The sequence below is a fragment of the Chroicocephalus ridibundus genome, chromosome 2 (assembly GCF_963924245.1).
Source record: "Chroicocephalus ridibundus chromosome 2, bChrRid1.1, whole genome shotgun sequence".
In the NCBI taxonomy this organism is placed as follows: Eukaryota; Metazoa; Chordata; class Aves; order Charadriiformes; family Laridae; genus Chroicocephalus; species Chroicocephalus ridibundus.
This window is the reverse complement of record NC_086285.1, coordinates 131,673,571-131,694,006: the sequence shown is the minus strand read 5'-3', so window position 1 is coordinate 131,694,006 and position 20,436 is coordinate 131,673,571. Positions and strand designations below refer to the sequence as shown.

The following is a 20,436-nucleotide window of genomic DNA, read 5'->3' as shown; positions in this document are numbered from 1 at the left end:
TTTATTACACCTTATATATATTTAAGTTAAAAAGTAATATCTACAGACAAACTATAATTCCTGAAATACTGTTTGTAGAAGAGAAGGATTCTTAAATGTGATTAATACCTCATTAAGTTAATGTGACGCATGGTGGGTTTCAATCATAGAGGATGTTGCTGGGATCTGAACTGCGGGGTTGGGAGGAGGCGACGGGTCAGGGCTTCATCCTCCGGGTAATCTTAAATGTGTGTTGTTATCCCTGAAAACGCGGGCGGGTGTTCACCTGGAGTAAAAATGTGCTGAAATCTGTCCTGCGCACACACAGCGCTGCGTGCCGCAGGCACAAACAAACCGCTCCATACATTAAGTATCACTTGTATTGATCCATACGGTTGTGTTGCATGTTGCGGGGTTTAAAATGTGTGTGTTAGCCCCAAAAACTATTTGTCTGCTGAAGGAACCACAGTTCCTTTATCTTGTCTTTTAACAAGTTCGTGCTTTGAAGCGAATGATCCCAGAGGGCTGGCTTGGTCACAGCACAATTTTCTTCTTCTATATTTAGGCAAGAAAAGCTGAAACTAAATGCACAAATGCCATCTGATGTATCTGTCCTGTAAACCACTGTACTTCCCATATAGTCTGTTATTGCTGAGGTAGACGTTTTATTAAATATTATTCAGTGGACATTATGTATTTATTGAGTTGCAAAATCTGTATCCGTTTCTCATTGTACAGGACTGATAGTTTCTAATAGCAATATTCTGCATTTATAGTAGCTTCTTTCGGAAGACTTCACAGTTTAAGTTTTAAAATGACACTTAGGAAAAAAATAATTTTATTGCTTTCAATCTTGAGTCAAACTTGTGATGTCTTTCAGAGGTGCTGAGCACGCCATCGCACGTCACTGTGAGTTGAGTGTCCAGCACCACAGAACATCAGGCCTCCAGTGTAAGATAGAGCTTGGAGCTTCCATTTGGAAAGAGCTGGACAAACCATCTAGTAAATCACGTAAAAATGTGAACCATCATGTGAAACACGGTAAAATCCGGAACTCTTCCAGCACCCCTGCAGCATTCTGAGCTTTTAGCGAGATTATTCGTTTACATAGTAAACATACTTGAAATATTTTAAATACATTTAATATATATATTTATTTTAGGCATACATTTCTTATCTAAAATTGTAGTGTTTTAATAAAAGATTATAATTATATAGCCAGAGCACCACTCAACACATGAGCTACTGCATTTTGTGAAAAAAAAAAAAAAAATAAAAAAATACGTAGACAAGAGCTGCTTTGCACAGACAAGTATCTACTCATAAATAAGAGTCGGACTTTTTAAAGAACTGTACTTTCCGTAGGAGTATAAAGGGGTGAGCGCAACCTCTTATTCTTGGGAAAGCTATTTGTATTGAGAGATATTAATGAGGAGACATGAAGGAGTTGTAAAGGTGACAATAATAAGTAAGATGAAAGAGTAGCGAGGGTTTCCAGGAGTACTTTGCTGTACAAGATGAGGGTGTACGACACAGGCTACACGTCAGACTGATAAATGTCAAGGAGCAACACAGGAGCACAGAAAAGTCAGACAAGTTTTGTATGTAACTGAGGTCTAAGTGAATGGCATCAGGTCAGGGGAAAAAGGGCAAGCGAAATCTCAGCCAGAAGTCAGTATCAAACCTCAGGCTGCTTCAGTGTAGCAGCCGTCTGATAATAACAAACAAAACATGTATGAATCACGCATACGAAATGGCATGGGGAAAACACAAAATGTGGTAATGTTTTGCATCAATTGCATGCTTTTACCTAGCACAGGGGTGCTGGTCACTTCACAGGTTCTTAAATAATACACCTGGGAGGGACAGAATTCAAGCAAGAAAAAAAAAAAAAGACACCCTGCAGTTTTTAAAGGCTTCTTCTATTAAATGTAGTTGAAAGATTCTGATGGCTTATTCATGAAGCAAGCAAGAAAACTGGATAGGAATAAGGGCTAGAAACATGGAAAGTTATGAATGGGTGGCACAGAGAAAACAGCTCTACTGACTCTAATATGGGTGGAGTATTGACAGCCAGTGAAATGCAGCAGCAAAGACAGGAGCTACTTTGTACCCACGACGTTGGTATAAATTGTGGCCACATCCATAACAATGCAAAGACCTCCGCAGCAGTTTATAGATGTATTAAAGGCCAGTAAGAATGTGCAGAGTAACAACAGCAGATTTTCCACTTCAGAAGAACTCCCCATATCTATGAGTTGGGATTATTTATTTTTCTGAAACAAATTATTCTGCATCAGCTGCAAATTTTTATACCTTTTCTTCCAGAGTCTGGACACCAGGTTAGGCAACCCACTTCCTTTGACCAGTGCAAGAGCTCTCGTCTTCCAGAAATTTACACCAGGATCCAAACAGATCCTCGGAACCTGTTTGCTTCAAACCTGATATTTGGATCAAATGCTCATTTCTTAGGAACAGTTCATATCCTTGTATACTGAAATATAATAGTTCCACATTTGGCACTGGAAATAAGCATGTATTTAGGAATAAAATTCTACAATGTTGACACATTGTTATCAAAAGGAACCATTCTTCACAGAGTAACTTAAAGATCTTTGCAAACCTCAGTTATTGTTATCACAGCTTTTCCTTCAGAGGGATGTGACCAGTGAACTTCACGCGGCCATATGCAAATAACCTGCCTATACAAAACCTGCTGCATACAGATATTTTTTTTCCTCATACACACAGCTGTAACTACAATACTGTGCCCTCCAGCCATATATTGCTTTATCTTAACACATACCCTGCCAATCACTCCTTTTCCCCTTAGAGACCTCTAGGACAATGTATTCATTGTGCTTGTGTAAAGTACAGAATGACAACACCAAAAAAAGATGAATTTTCCACGGCTTTGACTTCTAAAAGACTGACTATTCAGTGAGAATGGAAGCACGTTAAGGTTGAAAACACTGGGTTTTATTAAGAATATTGTTGTATATAAGACACACCAAAAAGAAAATGGACAAGCTTCCATCTCAGGTAGTCTCGTTTACTTTCTTAACCCACCTGCAATAAATTCTTCGCTTTTCTGAGTGAAACCGCGACCCCACAAACTGTCCAAAAAATACAGACTGCCGCGTTGGCTGCCGGCTCCCCAGGACCCGGCCCGGCACCGGGGGCTGCAGCAGGAGCCAGGCCGGATCCCGGCCCCGACCCGGCCCCGGCGCTCCCCTCAGCGGCGGCACCTCACCCGGCCCCTCCGCGCTCCCGTTTCACACCAACGAGGAGCCACTGTGGGTGTTCCGCTCCCTAAGCCACACGCCGGGTCCCCTGCCTGAGCTCGGCCGAAACCGCCGCTGTGACAGGATTCCCGCGGCCACCGGCCTCAACGGGTTGGGCCACCCTTCTGCCAGCCCTCACAGGGCCGGCGACGAGCGCTGCCGAGGCAGCTTCAGGGCGGGTGCCAAGGCGCGGGGGGCGCAGCCAGGACGGGTGTCCGACCCTCCCCGCCCAACGCCGCACCGGCCTCCGAACTGCCGCCCCCGGCCCGACCACCGGGAACTAGGCCGGTCACCGGGAACCGGAGCGGGCCGCGCCGGGTCGTGCGCATGCGCAGAGCCGCGCCCAGGGCAGGCACCGCCCCGCCGCAAAGCACCGCGGTGCCGCGCGGACTATTTAAGGAGATCCCTCCGCCCGCTTGCCCCTTCCGCCCGCTGTGCGGCCCTGAGAAGGGAGGGCGCGGAGATATGGCGTGCGCGGTACCGGCCTGCTGTGGGGCTCCGGCGAAGGGCGGCCGAGAGCCCCCGGGGGCTCCGTGCCCCAGGGTCCGGTCTCGGGGCGGCCGTGTGCAGGGCCCTGCGGCAGCGGCAGGCCGCGGACTGGGTTCGCTTCCCTTCCCGGGAGCGGCCGGGCTCCGACCTGCCGCCGGCTGGGAGCAGCCGCTGCGCTCGTCGGTGCGAGCACATGCTGGGCTGAACAGCAGAGCCATCCCTGATGGGTGCTTTTCGGAGGAATTGGAAGTGTTCCCTGCTGTTTAATGTAAGAAATCCAATTCGGGCATTTCAAAACGATATATACAATCTCAGTAATTGACGGGACGGCGTGCTGGCACTGTTTCCTAAAGAGCATAAGCCACCACTTGAAAGGCTGTAAAAGTCACGCTGTTGTAGCTGTGTCCTGGTTTCAGTTGCCGCCCATCATGGCTGTGTGCCACAACGGCCTTAGCCTGGGTGCCGGAGTGGATCAGTTCGGGCTGACGCTCATTAGCCACGCGGGCTTTCAGGGACCCGCGTGTGTCTTGAGACAAAGAGGGACCTAATTAGTATGTGCCGTGCCACTGGCAAGCCGTGGTGGTTACTTTGAATTATCTCTTGGTTTGTCAAGTCTTCAAAGCAATGACAGATTGGGCATCCAAAGGGACTTGGGTTTGCTGATAAATCACTTTCATCAGCAAACACGTGTCCTAATTCTAAAGATAAATTACCTCTTTTTGCTTTGGGGAATTTGGCAAGTGTTGTATGGTGACCCTGACCATGCCCTTTTTGGGTTGTTGGCATGGATCCATAGTGGTGGGTTGTGACGGGGCAGGACCCTGGGGGCCTCTGTGGCCATGCTCTCCTGGCAGGGACACGGCCCCAGTGCTGACCTGAATTAACAGATAGCAAAACTCATCAGCAAGTTCCCCAGAGCGTGTCACGTTAATGAGGGTTAAAGGCCGTACCCTGCTGGGGTACTCCTCTCCCCAGCGATGGTTGTTCGTTAGGAGCAGTGTAATAGCCTTGCAATCAGTCATTTTTCATGCTGGAGCTTGCTTTGAGCAAAACAGTCGTGCCTCTCTTTAACCTGGATCTCAGCTGATGCTGCCTGTGCTTTTCTCCCCAGGTAATAAAGCCAGCCATGAGGTTGCCCGGTAGGCTGGTATTTCTTTGACTGGCATATTTTCTCCAAGGAAGCAGTGATGCTTTCTGCTCCTGGCTCAGCAGTTCTCCAAATCAGGTATCTTTTTCTCTTTTCATTGTTTTAGGCAGCAAGTGAAGTTGAGAGATGAATTTGTTACTGACTTTGGGAATCTTCAATCTGGACTCTGCCACGCTGTTACCTTGCAAGCAGAAAGATGTCACGTGAATTCTAGAGCTACAGAAGTAATTATTTCTTATTGTACTTAAAGTTGGGGAAAGCCTCCTGAAACCTAGATCTCTAAAGCGTTTTGTGGCTTGTAAACTCTCTTGCAGATGGAACAAGGAGGAATATGATTGCTTATACGTGCAGGGTTAAGAGGTTGAAGCTCTAACAAGAGGTATTATGACAGCTATAAAACCTCTAAGACTTGCTCCCTAGAACAAAGGGGGTGCAATCCCAGAATCCCAAAGGAATCGGGGGGAGAGGTTTGTAATGCTACCAGAGCATCCAGTTTTTAACTGGGGAGAGAACCAGGACTTCTGTTTTGCAGAATTAACAGATGCTAGTTGGAAGTGAGAGACTTAAGTGATGAAAAGTGTGTTCAAATCGCTATCCCTGCTGGCACTTAGCTGTTTTGGCCTGTTGGAATATATTCCAAAGGGAAAGGCAGTGACCTTTACCTCTAGAAAGATACTTGGCACCTGGGGCTTGAATATAACAACATGGAGGGGCTTGTGTTTTTGTGTTCCTGGCTATACTGAATCCATTCTGCGCTTAACTGTTAGAAACAGGGTGGTTCTTCAGTTCATAGAGACACATCTCTTAAAACAAACTTAACACATGCCCTTGTGTTTGGTACCTGGAAAAAATTACACCAGTCTTACCACAGGCAGGAAAACTGTTTGCTGGCATAATGATGATAACTCTTTGCCGTTTACCCAGCTGAATTTTGTGATGAGCAATGTTGTATCTGATGTGCCAGCTAATGGGCAGGATTTTTCCAGTTTGATTTGCTACCATCGTTTCTGATTTCATGTATTCTTTTAAAGGTGCTATGACATCAGATGACCTGCTCCCCTGTCTTTGAGCCTTGTGTGTGCGCGTACAGCCAGCAGTAGGCTCCATCCACTTCTAGAAGTACGGGTGTTTAAGAAAGTAAGTTGCTTTTTTATGTCAGCTGAAGGTGCGGCCTGTTAGTCAAGGACACTTTTGGCCTACTGACTGACTTTACATCCTTTACTTGTTGTACTGCTACTATCTTCTAATTTTTGCTTAAAATGGAAGAATCTGGGGAGAGGTAAGGATAAAGAGTTGGACTCTTTTTGCAGACTTTTTTTTTTTTCTTAGGATGTACATTCCTTAATGTGGCTTGTCAAAAATAGTGATTTATAAAGGAATTCTATTGTAAATCTGTTCTAGAAGTAGTCTTGCTGGCATAATGATGAAATCTTTGCCGTTTACCCATCTGAGTGTGTTTTGATGTGTATCTTTGAATCTGAAATGCCAGCGAAGTTAATAATGCTGTATATGATTGATTAAGGGTACAGAAAACTGACTGACTTATTTGGAAAACTTTTTTTTTCCAGGTTGAAAACAGCAGCCTGAAATGTGGAGTTTTAGTGCACTTGAAAATGCTCTCATGGCCCTTCCTGCTTCTCAGAAATACTGCTTGATTCAATAGTAAGGCAGAGGAGTAGCTGTCAAGTGAAAATGTGTGAATAATCCTCAAATGACATTCAGGTGAGAGTGTCACTCTAGAAAGGGAGTGGATACTCTTAGAACTTAGTATGAATATTTGAATGTACTAAATAAATTGATCAAAATTGACTAAATAAAGGGTTAAAACATGGAGGGAAAACTTAATGTGTTATCTTGTCTAAATTAGAGTGTTTTCAGTGTTAATGGTGGCAGCTTTTCTGCTTATCTTCAAGGCAATGTGTATACGAATAAAATCTTGTATTTCTATGTTCAGTGACAATGTTTTGTTGTGGCTATGTGAGCAGTAGCACCATGATCGTGCTGGATGACATCCTGGGTAGGAGTCACACCAAGCCTTTGCTATTCAGCTTATCCAGATTGGACCATTTTTCTGCCTTTTTTTTTTTTTTTAACATAGACCTCTTGGATGTAAAACTTGCTCAGTATCATGTGTACTGCCATATCCTTACTAGGAAGATAAAGTACAGGAAAGTCCATAGTTGGAGAAGCATACTGTATCTCAGACATCTCGTTTTCTATCTGCCACACCATTCTTTACATTTGTTATTGCAGTGATGTAGAGTTGAATTCACTGAGTTGCCTACCTACCAAGTAATCTAATAACAGGTTGGTTTGGTTTTTTTTTTTCACTTTTTCACTTTGCGCTATCCCCTGCACACTCTCTCTATATATATAAAGTAATGTGGAAACACTGGAGTGTTTTTTTCAGATTGCAGGAGCACACCACCATCCTGGTCTAATACTATGTTGCTGTGATGTAAAACAAAGACAGAGAACATCAAGGAGTATAGTGATACTTTTATACACTTAAAAATTTACAGAACATGAGTAATAATTTAAGAAAGTTAGCTTACACTAGATAAAAGTTTTAACGTACTTCAAAACTATTTAACCCTCAGTGGGTGACACATCTGAAAAGAAGCAACAAGAAAAACTGCAGAGAGGTGATGTCGTTGAAATGAAACATTAGACTCTAAACTCATGGTTTAATTGTTAGTTGTAGTCTCACTAAAAACCCTGCTTTACTCCTGTCACTTAACTGGATGAACAGCGGTAACCAGGAAGAGAAGTTCAGGTTGTGGGTTTACTCTGATGCCATGGCCTCCCACAATGAAGATGTCACTCCTCCCTTCAACAGCACTTGTAATTAAATCTTTTCAACCATGCTTTATTCCTTAGCAAAACATCACTGAACTGTCTTACAAAAATATTAAAAACCTTCTTAGTTGTATGTTTCTAACTGCAGTCTCTCAAAAAGCTAAAGTAGGAGCCTCAGGTTTTACTTACAGAGTGGCGTTTTCACTCTTCATTAGTGTTAATGTGAATTCCTGGGCCATATGCCCCAATAAACTTCAGCAGCTGATGGTGACACTGCATGAGGTAACTATCTCTCTGTTGCAGGGAGTTTTCATCACTGAGGTCAAATGGAAATACAGGATTTGGTGCTATGCATAATGCAGACTTGCCTAAGCAAAGGAAAAAATAAAAAAGGCTTAGACTAAAAGACTTGAATAGCTTTTGCTAGGACTTTGAAGGAAAAAAACAACTGTGACACAAATTATGTAGTAATGCAATCTGGTATGTTACTATTTTTAAGTGTTACATGATAATTCTTGTCTCAGTGCCAAATTCGTGCGTGAACAAAGTGGATTGTGATACTAGATAAACAAAAAAAACCCAAACCCAACCCTTGTCTTCTGTTTCCCCAGGGAGAGAAATCTGTCTTTAGTTTAACCTGGACCAGTGTCAGCGGAGCGCTGCCTCAGATACGCCAGCATGAAGAATGGAGGCTTGGGGCTGGCCTGTGGCCTCCGTAGGTACAGCACTGAGACTCTTTGCGGGAAAGTCAACTGACAGACTTTTCTTATATCATCAACGGTGGAAGTTGTGGACTCCAATTTGAAAAGAACTAACTATTACTGCAATCGATTGATGTAACTTTTTCCAAACTGACAAAATATGAAAATGATGTACCCAAGACTAACGACCAAGTTATATTAATTACCGTGTTTTAGTGTAAGAGATGATTCAAGTAACAAGATGGCAATCAATGCATCTTCCTCAAGTACTTTCTTTCTTAAACTTAGTTTAGTATGAGCCTTAGACAGTGAGATCCTAAGAGATGAATGTAAGCATGTTAAACAAAAAATACTGCAGACATAAATACAATATGTATTGCACTGTTTCAAGCATTGCTGTAAATCGGAAGTTAACACTGAAGTGGGTTTTTTCCATACTTCAGCTGTGTAAACTTCCCACAAATACTGTGCAGTTATACTTCTTGACAAAGTACATATTATTATGCATAACTGTGCTATGAAAGCAGTAGAACTTGGCATATTACCTACTGGTAATGTTGTGGGGTTTTTTTGCTTGCATAATACAAAGCCATGATAATTTAAGTCCCATTTTTCTAGATAGCTTTAATAGTGATAATTGTTTCTTAAATCACTGGGTTGTGCCTGGCAAAGTTCTTTTTTTTTTTTGGCATTCATAAATGGTAAAGAAGATTCTTTATGCTTGAACTTTTCAAAACTTGAGTCTTGTCTAGATTTCTATTTAACAAGCTCTTGAGCAGGTTAGCACAATTTCTATTTGAAATGTAGATCTGTTTCCTTTACTTTGAAAAGTGGGACATACAGAATTTTTAGTGCAGATGTTGACAATGTTGATCCGTGAATAGAATCTCTTCTCACTCTGCGACTTGCAACATAGTAGCCCTGAATGAGGTTTTCTGCTTCTGAACTCAGTTCAACATGAAGATTCTTAGCAAACAAAATAAACTAGAGAGAGGGTATACATTTTAAATATTTAACTGGAAAATAAAGAATTTACATTTTTCACACCTTTTAACATACCAGTGGCATAGTAATATAGTTTGGACAATATATTCTACCAATGTTTTTTATAAAGAAAGACAGCTGTCGCCATTCAGTTATGCATCAGGATAGATCTCAGATACTAAACACAATCATCTGTTAATTATGCTAGAGATATTGACAGTTTGTTTAGAATGGAATATTAACTTTTACTATGGATTATAAGCTATTCTGGTAAAAAATAGGTGCTGGAGTTCTGTTCTCATATGATCAAACTGAATTTATTATGTTGGTCCTTTTGAAGAACCGAAGCTAATTTTATCAATGATCCTTTTTAGTGCTAGTGGCAATATGGAATATGGCAATCAGAATGTGCAGAGAGAACCTTCTGATTCCAGAAATAGTATGACATTCCCAAGTACAATGCATTTCAAAATCACTGGGTAATATCTGTTACCTCCTCATAATCCTGCATTCTGAACTGCTGTGAGACTTTGTACAGCATGGCTTCAGGATTAACGGCTTTTTTCAAGGTATGATGTACGACAGGAGAAGACAGTCGGCACGAAGGAAACTCATTGTATATCAAAAGTCCAAAAACATCTAGAAGATTAGGTGGAACCAAACTCAAGTCCTAAAGAGAAGACCCAGAGAAAGAAAACAATTATTTTAGCCCTTTGGCTTGTAGAAACATTGCAGGTTTTTTTTTCAGTCTGAAATGTTCAATATCAATATATACTGAATCCTGCAAAATTATCCAATAAATTTTGTTTCAATAGTAGTTGTCAAAAGCTATTCTAAATAAAATAAGTTATACCTTACTTTGGGGAAAGCTAGCTCATTTTAGAAGATACTTGATTTAAAGTCACTTAAGTTGTGTCTTTTTGGGAAATACTAACAAATTTGATTGTTTTCGTTATTTTATAAGTTGAAATGACCATAAACACAGATGACTGCTATAGTACGGTTACTGTCATAACAAGGCATGTGCTTTACCATCTGTCCAATTAAAAAATTATCCTTTTGTATATGTTTCTTTGAGGAAGAATCCACATCTACAAAAGACCAAAAATTGGTCTGAATTGAAATAGTAACTTGTTGATCAGCTTCTTCTCCATACTTCTTCCCAGGAATGAACACGTTTGTCGTTCTGCTCTCTAGCACTAGGACAGGACAAAACATGTCAGTTAGTTAACATAATTGATCTCGTTTAACTATAAATTCTTGTCCCCCACACACATTATCTGAAGTCAGTCATGATTATGTATTTCACTGAAATGTCACAATCAATGGCTCTCTGTAGTGGAGCCTGTGTAGTAAATGTAAGCTTATAAGACCTTGGCTCTTTTGTCCTTGTTTCTTACGCAGAATGGTTAAAAATAGCTTATAGATTTTCCCAGCATTTGAGGGCCATAAGCTGGGGAACAAACCTAGCCATGAGTTCGCATGTTTGTTTTGTTCTGTCCCCTCATGTGTTTGCAGGTGTGAAATTACCAGACTGTAGAAGTTCAAGTTTATCCTTTTTATGTGAAGATAAGTCTCCTATGTAACAGATACCACCCTTAGCCAGCACAGCACTGCAAGCGTGAATACTGGCCCTTCCAGTTCCATGTTTATCTTTGGACACAGAAGGAAAAATTTCACTGGAAGGTGGGTGTCGGATACCACGAGGCAGAAGACATATGCTGTAATTCAGAAGCCTAGAGGATTAAATAATTTGGTCAGTCACAAACGGTTAAATTATTGTTCAGTTTTTCAAAACTTTAATAACGATACTATACTTTATACTGGTATTTATATATATTCAGACTCACTTAGCAACAACACACCACCACCCCCCAACAGAAAATCAGTGTCAAAACTAAATATTTAAAGTAACTTTGAATACAAAGGTAGAAGTCCAACCTTTCCCACCAACAGCTGCCAACAAGACTGTATTTCTTACGGGTTTAACAATGAGGCAAATCATGGTTTGCAATAGAAGTAACTCCTAGGAAGTCAAAGTCGTCTCATAATTTAACATCATATTGTTATCTCCTATTCTAGAGAAAATTTTCTAGTGATTTAAAAGGCTAGAGGATTAGCAGTCTTGGCCATCTGGGAAAAATGAAAAGTCTGGGAACTTGAAAGCTCTGCCTGCCTGGGTTAACACCCCTTCCCCCGACCCCTCCCAATCTTTTGGAAAAAGCGCATATAGAATTTCTTTTTCATGCCCTGTACTATGTTCCTTGGCACAAAAAGGTTGCAAATTGTCTGTCTGGTTCCACGATCAAAAGCTCGTAATGATTTTAAGACGTCAGAGCACGATTTATCCTATTATTAATAATGGATAAAATTATTAATTAAAATTAATAATTATTAATAAATAGGCTATCATACCAATAGAATTATGATGTAGGAAATGCCTACTTTGACAGGCTACTGACAATAAAATACTATGTGCACATGCAGACGACACACATGACAGAACTGACCAAGATTTACAGTGTGCAACTGTTTTAATATTAACCAGATGTTTTGATTCTCAAAACACTCACGAGTTCCTATGATTTCTCTTATGAAATCTTACTTGCGACCTGGGGAAAAGTGTCCTGCAGCCCACGTTTTTTTCATATTTGAACTAATTTCCAGCGATAAATTTTGAAATTGTTCAAGTATTTTTTTCCACAACTAAAAATACCAATGAATTTGCTCTCAAATAAAAATAAAATTCATGCCACTTTCAAAATAATATTTTTCAAAAATAAAAATGAAGCCCTGTTTTGCGTTGGGAAAAGGGAAAGTAATTTTATTTAAATTAATGCAAATTTAAAGCTGTGTACATTGTACTTTTCTGCAGTGTATGTGAAAATGTGTTAGCAGTTGTGTGAAGGGGTAAATACATAAAATGCATAAATACAGAAAAACATTTTGTTAAAGGCAACAACAGCCAGATTTTTGACTCACTTGTAAAGATGTACATGACTTTTGATACCTAATCAGTATAGTTTTTATGAAAAAGAGTGACAAAGTTGTAAGTATGTATTTACGCGCTGCTTATTAACTGAAAATGCTGATGGCTGGGAAGTGGTGATGAAAAGGCTTAAAGTGACAAAAGAGTCAAGCCCTCTGCTTTTATCATTACCAGCTTCTGGGACAGTCTTCAGTTTTGATTTTAGAAGAATGTTTTGTTTGAGCTCTGCTAAACAGTGCTAGTGTTAAAACCTTATTGAGATCATTACAAGAGTGTTAAGGGGTTTTATTATTAGTGAAGTTCTGATCTAGATTTATCACTTGAAAGAAATAAAAATGTCCCAGAGATAAAAAATTGGGTATTTTTACCAAGTCAGAGCCCTGTATATTCTTTTAAAATATAGTCTCTTTAGCCTTTCACGCAAGACTGATCCTATTATCATCTTTGAAAATAGTCATGTTTTTAATTCTAATTTACATGAAAAATAAGGAATCTCTTTACCGATCAATTACTAGTGTGTCACTTGTCACGATCAACAGATCCAGATAATCTGCATTTTCTTTTTCACCTGTCTGTACTAGACTCAGCAATATTGCAAGTTTAAGAGTATTGTAAGTGCCTGGTGGGACAACTTGAGAAGCAAAGATATTGGCAAGGATGGCAGTAAACCTCCAGCATGAACTTGAAGTCAGTGAGAGCAGATACTTAAAATTGTCACCAACAAATGAAGGACCTAATTAAAACAAAGCACAGGTTAACAAACACTTCATAAGAGAGCTATGTAGATACATTAGAACAAGTTGCCATTATAGTCTTGATACAAAGCTTACAAAGAATGAATGTTTTTGTTACTAAGCACAAATTCAGAATGTAAACATCTGGCACTATTAATTTTACTACTAAAAAGGTAGCAGACGTGATCTGCTAAAGCTGATAGAATAAGAAAGGAATAACCAACTGAAATATCAGGTTCATTTAATGTATGATTTCGAAGTACCTTCCAATGGATAGGAGAAGTTGGAAAGAGAAGACGAAGAACTGCAGTCAGTAATAGTGTAGTTTCCCAATGTATGGAAACTGGGCAAAAGAAGATATTCTCAAATAACAATAACATACATTTCAGACTGTAAAAGGGAAGTCCCAGAGTGGTTTCGTAACCTGGACCTCTAGATAATAGAAAACTGGACCAGTTCTCAGGATTTTGTTCCAGAATGTTTTCCAACTTTTTTTAGTCAATTTTTAAAGGGAACTTCCTTACCATTTGGTTTACAGAGCTCTATGCTATTGACTTCTATACATGCTGTAGCTTGTAAGCCATTTTGTACACAAGCTGGAATTCCTATAATCTTGTAGTGGTTTCCTATTTTCATTTTATTGGTGAGTTCATCTAGAAATAAAGAAAAATAATAAAAAAAAAAGTTGGGGTGGGAGGGGGGAGACAGGAGCCTACAGATGTGTTAGGGCATAAAAACAGTTTTAAAGAAATGGTCGGAAAACTTTTCTTCGCATTCTGAACAATTTGATTTTATGATTTAATTGCAGAAAACAAATTGGATACCAGGTTTGCCATAATGAACTAGGGTAAATGAAGCATACAATTCTAATTAATGCAAAAAGTAAGGAAGGCACACTGGGTGAGGAAAAGTAGATTCTTGATAAAGAAAATGGATGATGCATTTAGTTCTGCATTGAAAAGAAAATGAGCAGTTGTTTGCAAGTATATGTTCCTTTTCTGAAATTTGTGGTGACACCATCATCAGTTACTATCCTATAAAACATCAGAGAAAAAAAACACAGTAAAAAAAAAAAAAAAAGATCCAAACTAAACAGATTTCAGAGACACACACAAGCAGCTTTGGGAACCTTTGTATTTCTGTGCATTTAAAAAAAAAAAAATTACATTTATTGTTTGGAAATGAGAGTTAGGTCCAACCAAATATGAATCTCAGCAGTAAGACCCTGTCTAACCTCATTGATCCCTGAAGCCAGTGGAAATATAGTGCATGCATAACCCATAGATTATGTTTTATAACAATATACATATAGTGTCACTTTTAAAATGTGTCTTATTATCTTGGAGCTATTTAGTTTTTAGAATTGCATGGTGGTGTTTTTTTGGTTTTGGCTGGGTTTTTAAATTTTTTTTTCCTTTTTTTTAAGAGAATGAATGAATGCATGTTGGTGAGTTGTGATTTTAGTTGGATAGTCACATTAGAAATTATTTAGTGTTTGCAGTGGAACGTAGCGGTAGCCAAAAACCCTGATGGAATGTGGAAAACAGCTAGATTGAGGAAGGATGTTAAAAAGGCATGAAGTTAGTACAACACAGTATGAGCAGAGGAAGTAGAAAGGAGGAAAAAACAAGCTATGGTTAGAATGTGATACTGCAGAGCTGGCCAGGGGATTTTATTTAAATGAAGCTATAAAAGTGAACACAACAGTTTTGCTGTGTGCACTCTTTAATCACCTGTGTATACTGTTTAGTCACCTAGCTGATTTTATATATTTTTTCCCCTAATTTTATTAAAGAACTGCAATATAAATTATGACTTTCACAATTTTATCCAGAGAAATGGACCTATAAGAAAAATGCAAGGGATTATTACAGTTCAATTCTAAAACATTTTTGACAAATCTCAGAAATTTATCTTACCTCTCAAGAAAACTGTAAATGTCTGAATCCTGAAATGTGATTTATCACTGGAATATCCTTTCAAAGCATTGAGAACTTTTGCATCGATCATTTCAACTATTTGTTTATCTTTCAAAACAAAGGCGAAGAAAAGGTTAGTTCTCTTGAAAACAGTACAGTTTCGGTTTGTCTTTTTTTTTTTTTTAATGACTGGTGTATTTTGGAGCTTTTTCCACTTAACTATTTTGTTTACTTATTATGTAACGAAAGTACAAAAGTAATAGATCCAAAAATAAAACTACATAGATCCTACCACCAAGTACTCTAAATTTCATGTCTTCCTGCAGTGGTGAAGAACACAAACTACACACAAAATCATTCCTCACTGTGGCAGATTCCGTAGCTCCAGGCATATGCACTCTTATGTACCTAAACCCTAAAAAAAAGTTACCTATTAATTTACCAAACATTTAGAATGAGTACATGGCTTCCATTTTAAATTTCCCATTAAGAATAGAAATGATTACAATACTGGTCAGTGAAATTCCAGATTTGTCATGTGTTTCTTCAGATGATCATTCGTTCACATACCACCCATCCACTCAAGTGATCTGTATAATTTATTAGAGGGCGACCACAAGATGGCAGAATTTCCTATTGGACATTCCCAAGCAGAACAGCCCGGCTTTCTGAGCAGCAGGAGCGAGCAACTGCAGCTTCCACTTCGCGTGGAAATGGATATTCATTGTTAGAGGTACGTGCCCTCATAGAGACATCGTTATGATTTATTCTGCAGTGCCCTAACTTTGGCATTTGACTTCTCTCTTACAATTTTATGGCCTTTGTTACAGCAAGAAGCAAACAAAACAGCCTTAAATGTACCTAAGGCCTAATCCTGCAATGCTACAAGCAGTTCCGTCATTTTACTCAAAGAGGTAGTTCCACATAAGTCAGGCACTCATTAAAGCAAACCTGTTCTGTATTAGCAGCTTTTGATGGTCACTCGACCATACCGTTCTGTGGTATTTTTAAAGAAACAGAAACAGTTTCCAAGGTGTGTGTGCGGGGGAAGTCTTCTATTCGTATAGCTTTTTTTTCTTTCAGATAATTTACTGAATTATATTGGTGACATATCTTTTCTCACATAAACTATCTTCAGCATTGGGAAAATGGCTGGCTGGCATAGCTATGCTCCTAAAACATTTAGTAATGCTGAGCAACCACTGGCAAGGTCCGCTGCTTTCAATTAATAAAAGTCATGCTGTGCTGATTACAAAAATGTCTGCATAGGAAAATGCCTTTTAATGCCTTTTTCATGCTAGGTTTTTAATCTCTGTTAAGTTATCAAAATGATTAAGAAGCTTTTGAAATAGTAATGTGTTTTTTTTTTTTTTTTAACTACCTTCAGAAAATGGACAGGTTTCCTCAGTACAAAGAAATCTTGCTCCTTGGGTATATTTTGTTACGCATCCCATTGCAATCGCTATTCCTTCAGATATATAAAATCTCTGAGATGTGTAATTAAAGGGAAACGCAGAAAGACTGAGAAGATAACTTGGTAAAGGTGGCAAATGCGTTGGTTTCAGCAGTATGCTAATCTAACAAGAGACACAATTACATTAGTACCATAAAGATATATTTTTTTATTTAAAACTATTTTAGTTATACACAATGTGATATATAGCTATTAGAAAAAAAAACTCAGAAACACTTGAAGTGTAAGAATAATTCAGTTTCATATTAATTATCTCAAAAGTTTCACAATATGGTTGGGTGAGACTTCCAGCTATTTTTAATTACAAATAATACTACAACCAAGGGGAAAATAAAAACTGAAGAGCTAATGCAAAAATAATATTTATTAATACTTCACCATACTTACAAGATTTAAGATCTAAATGGAGGGAAACAATGCAGACTCACCTGGTCCTCTGTCTGCAATTGTTCAATTAATGATAATGTCTTAATAGCTATGAAACATACCTATGATTGAAAAAATAACTTCATTTTAGAAAGGAAAAGTCTAGTTAAAAATCTAGAAGATGTACTTTTGTCTACTCTTGTCTATGAATACACACTTACTGACTGAAAAATCTGTGCAGCTTGTATGGGATTATGAAGAATGTAGTTTCCAAGAGTTGCATCTAATTCAGCAATATCAGAAGGATTTATTGAAATAATGAAACGATAAACAGCATAACTTTGTTTTGAGTCTGTAGGTGCAAGAAGTATCTTAAATAAAAATAACAGATTTGTGTAACATATTTTTATGTTACACACTAACATAACATAGATATTTAACAGAATATCTATTGAGTAATACCATTATATTTTTTGCAATCATGCACGAATTTCTGAAGGCCACCGCTTCTGTCAAGGTAAACAAGGGAAATTTCCCTCATTTTCTGTATTTCTTGATGCATCTTCCAAGAAAGATCTTTGCGCTCTTTATCAAAATGTTGGAATAAACTGTGAAGAAATGACGTTAGAACTGTCCATACTATGATAATAATAAAGGTGTGTATTAACAAAGCCATACAAAATTAAAAAAAAAAAAAGTCTCTTTTCTCCAACTATGCAATTCGTTAAGGATTTTTAAGATACCACCATTCAATTTAAAGTTCTTTCCAATGGCTGAAGCATACATTCCCAAAGTAAATTCCTGAAGAATGCTCTAGCATTTTCCTCAGTGAATTATTTCGCTGCCAAATTCCCTAATCCATGAAAGTAAAGCTTGCATTTAATTTAACCTCCCCTATGTGTTTTATAGGTATAATCAGCCTATCAAAAGGAAGACTTAAATATCTCCCTTATCTGAGAAGTCTGTTGTAGCTGTTAAAAGTGTGAAACTAGGCAACATCTTTAAATCTGACTTTCTTACTCTGCTGTTACCTCCTGTAGAACCCACTTAAGGTGTTGATCTTGCAAACGCTTATTTCCATCCATGTACACAGATCAATTCTGATTCCCACAGATAAAACTTTCACAAGTACAGTTTTGGTTTGGGGGCTGACCGTGCTCTTCATTGCTGTTTTCATTGTGTATTATCCACACCTCTGTGATTAGAAGCATGGTCTTTACTGAGTTAAGTCTCATACTTTGCTGAATTTAGATGGAGAATTACTAAGGCCAAAATATGGCATTTTGTATATACATATCTGTTTTACCGTCTTACAGATTTTCTTCTACAAAGTGCCGTTTGTCTTCTCTGTAGGTCACCAGTATGAAATGCCACTTCAATCTTCAAAAATAGATTTAGCTACCTGGTGAAGGACAAGACAAAGAGTTATTGGGCTGATGAGGAAGCAATGCTCATAGCTCATGAAAGATCCCTCTGTGAACTCTGTAGTTCTTCAAGCTTTGGGAGGACAAAGAGACCAACATCTAAGAGAGGAGTAACTGGATACTAGTGCACCAGCATGCACACAGTGCCGTGGTTTGCAGCTGGCGGAGGTGTTTAGTGCCCTGAAGTAACAAATTTTAAGCACAAGTTGAAAGAGAATTTATAGTAGGAATTATTTTTTTTCCATTTTTCTTTATGATTACTCCTACACGATTACTGCTCCGTCCTTTAAATCTTCAACAAGAAGGGATTAAAAGAAACACGCACACAGATCCACCATATCTCCCCGGACTCTGCGTTCCCTGGGTTAGAAGGGAAGGACACCAAACACAACTAGGAGGGTCTAAGCTATAGCCCAGGTCGTTGTGCACCAAACACTACCGTCACCTAAACTTCAGAAAATAAAGTCTGACCAGTCCCAGTACTGGGACGACCGCCTTCCCCAGTGCCCCCACAGCTGGGTAACCCCACGCAGCTGCACTCCAGCGTGGGACACAGCACGATGCCTAAAGCCACCCCCCTGGCTTCAGGCTCCTGCCATCAGCATCCCCTCATCACAAACCCCACCAGCACTCTCCTTCAAATTCTCTCCAAGCTTCCTATGCCCCTCTGCGTCTGCAGCAACAGGCAGTGAGGGCCACCAGGCTGCCCACACCACAGCAGAGAGAGGGGCCATGGCACCTTCTCTTTACAAGGGCACTGGTGTGCCTTCAGGAGAGGCGAGCAGGGACATTTATGGGGCAGTGGGGAGGGGCTCGACAGCTGCAGAACGGGGCTACCGAATCTGCTCCCTCAGCTAGCACCCACCGGGCCCAGCAGCACCGCGCGGCCCAGGTGGGAAAGGCCGCAGAGCTCCCCTCAGCCCAGCATCTGCTTGCCCCGCTGGCCGCAGCCACCCAAGGAGGCCATTACCAGGCCCCTGAAGGGCAGCACCAGTGCTAAAACAACTCATTTCCCCCTGCCGTGTGAAGACAAACCCCAAGCCCACCCGTCACCCACAAGGCCCACCAGCCACCCACCTCTTCTGGATGGCCACCCCCCTGAGTGCACGGCTACTGCGGGGTGCACTACCTTGGCTTTACTCCTGCCACTAGAAAAGCGCTGTGTACTGACAGCGTAATCAACACCAAAAGACAATGTATTCGTAAAACCATTTTCTCCCTTTCATTAATATAATACTGCATATTTTACTGCTGCCTTTAGCATGCCAGCCATCTGCAAACTTACCTCCCAGGACAGCACCTCTAAACTCTCTTTTTCTGTCCTCTTTCAAGTCACGTTTTTACAACTGTCATGCATTTCAGTCAGCCCGTCTTCCTGTTGTCTCTCGCTCTCCTCCCAGGCCAAGAGGCCAGAGATCAGAAAGGCGGCACCGCTCCTTGGCTTCCACAGCGCTGGGAGAGACGACCTATTCCTCACGGGGCTCAGCTGCACCTCTGGAAGGGGAGGAACAATCCCCTTTCGCAACGGACAGGTGAAAGCCCCTGCATTAGTCACAAAAAGACACACTTTTACCTCCCTTTATTACGTATCTGCCAAAACAGGAAGGGAGTACCACAGGTGGTTCCTGTGTTGGTTCTTCGACAATCTCCTGCGTAGGCTTCACCACAACAAGTGCTTCAGATTCCACTTGTCAGCTCAGCAGGGGTGAAGGGGCTACTACTGTAGCCTGAACCCAGCCATCTTACTCTGAAAAGCAGCATCATGAAACGCAGAGAGGTGCGGAACAAGAGCACTAGATCCTGAGGTATTGCGAGGCTTTACTGCCTGATGTTGTACACAAAGCCCGTTACCTTCAGAAGTCCTGATCTGACCGAGGCATTCCATAAGATGAACTTGTAGTAGAAGAAACAAAGAGAATTTAAGTTTTGCGAGTGATATGTTTAACACATTCACGCTTCGCCAAAAAGGAAGAACCTGCTAAATGAAAAAGCTCAGTAAGCAATTATTAAGCTGCTTTCCCAGAAATAACTTCAACTACCACTGCCATCTTTTTTTATATATATATATATTTAATTAAAAGAAAATAAACCCCAAATTTATGACTAAAAAAAAAACTCCAAACCAAACCAAACCCCCTCACCCAGTC

General features: G+C 40.0%; 1 protein-coding gene, 1 long non-coding RNA gene and 2 other non-coding genes across 5 annotated transcripts; 3 read left to right on the top strand and 1 right to left on the bottom strand.

Moving 5' to 3' along the window:
* Window positions 1-3,703: 3,703 nt before the first annotated feature.
* LOC134512036 (uncharacterized) lies at window positions 3,704-10,428 on the top strand. Its single transcript, XR_010070029.1, has 5 exons — window positions 3,704-4,020; window positions 4,864-4,977; window positions 5,931-6,036; window positions 6,468-6,621; window positions 8,310-10,428. It is a non-coding gene; the product is annotated as an uncharacterized LOC134512036 (long non-coding RNA).
* LOC134512372 (small nucleolar RNA SNORD87) lies at window positions 5,786-5,864 on the top strand. The gene has a single exon (XR_010070107.1). It is a non-coding gene; the product is annotated as a small nucleolar RNA SNORD87 (small nucleolar RNA).
* LOC134512371 (small nucleolar RNA SNORD87) lies at window positions 6,311-6,389 on the top strand. Its single transcript, XR_010070106.1, has one exon. It is a non-coding gene; the product is annotated as a small nucleolar RNA SNORD87 (small nucleolar RNA).
* Window positions 7,289-20,155, bottom strand: MCMDC2 (minichromosome maintenance domain containing 2). 2 transcript variants are annotated; one of them, XM_063326997.1, is made up of 15 exons: window positions 19,575-20,155; window positions 17,328-18,267; window positions 17,087-17,217; window positions 16,928-16,987; window positions 16,407-16,602; window positions 15,318-15,440; window positions 15,026-15,133; window positions 13,631-13,759; window positions 12,874-13,105; window positions 10,914-11,119; window positions 10,416-10,582; window positions 9,877-10,053; window positions 9,241-9,383; window positions 8,606-8,715; window positions 7,289-8,066 (listed from the first exon to the last, which is right to left on the bottom strand). In XM_063326997.1, exons 2-15 carry the CDS (start codon window positions 17,539-17,541, stop codon window positions 7,900-7,902), a joined length of 2,163 nt encoding a protein of 720 aa, XP_063183067.1. In that variant the 5' UTR covers window positions 17,542-18,267; window positions 19,575-20,155; the 3' UTR covers window positions 7,289-7,899. The 2 variants fall into 2 exon arrangements, with proteins under 2 accessions (XP_063183067.1, XP_063183066.1); XM_063326996.1 differs by lacking the exon at window positions 19,575-20,155 and having other exon boundaries at window positions 17,328-19,316.
* Between the last annotated feature and the right edge of the window lie 281 nt (window positions 20,156-20,436).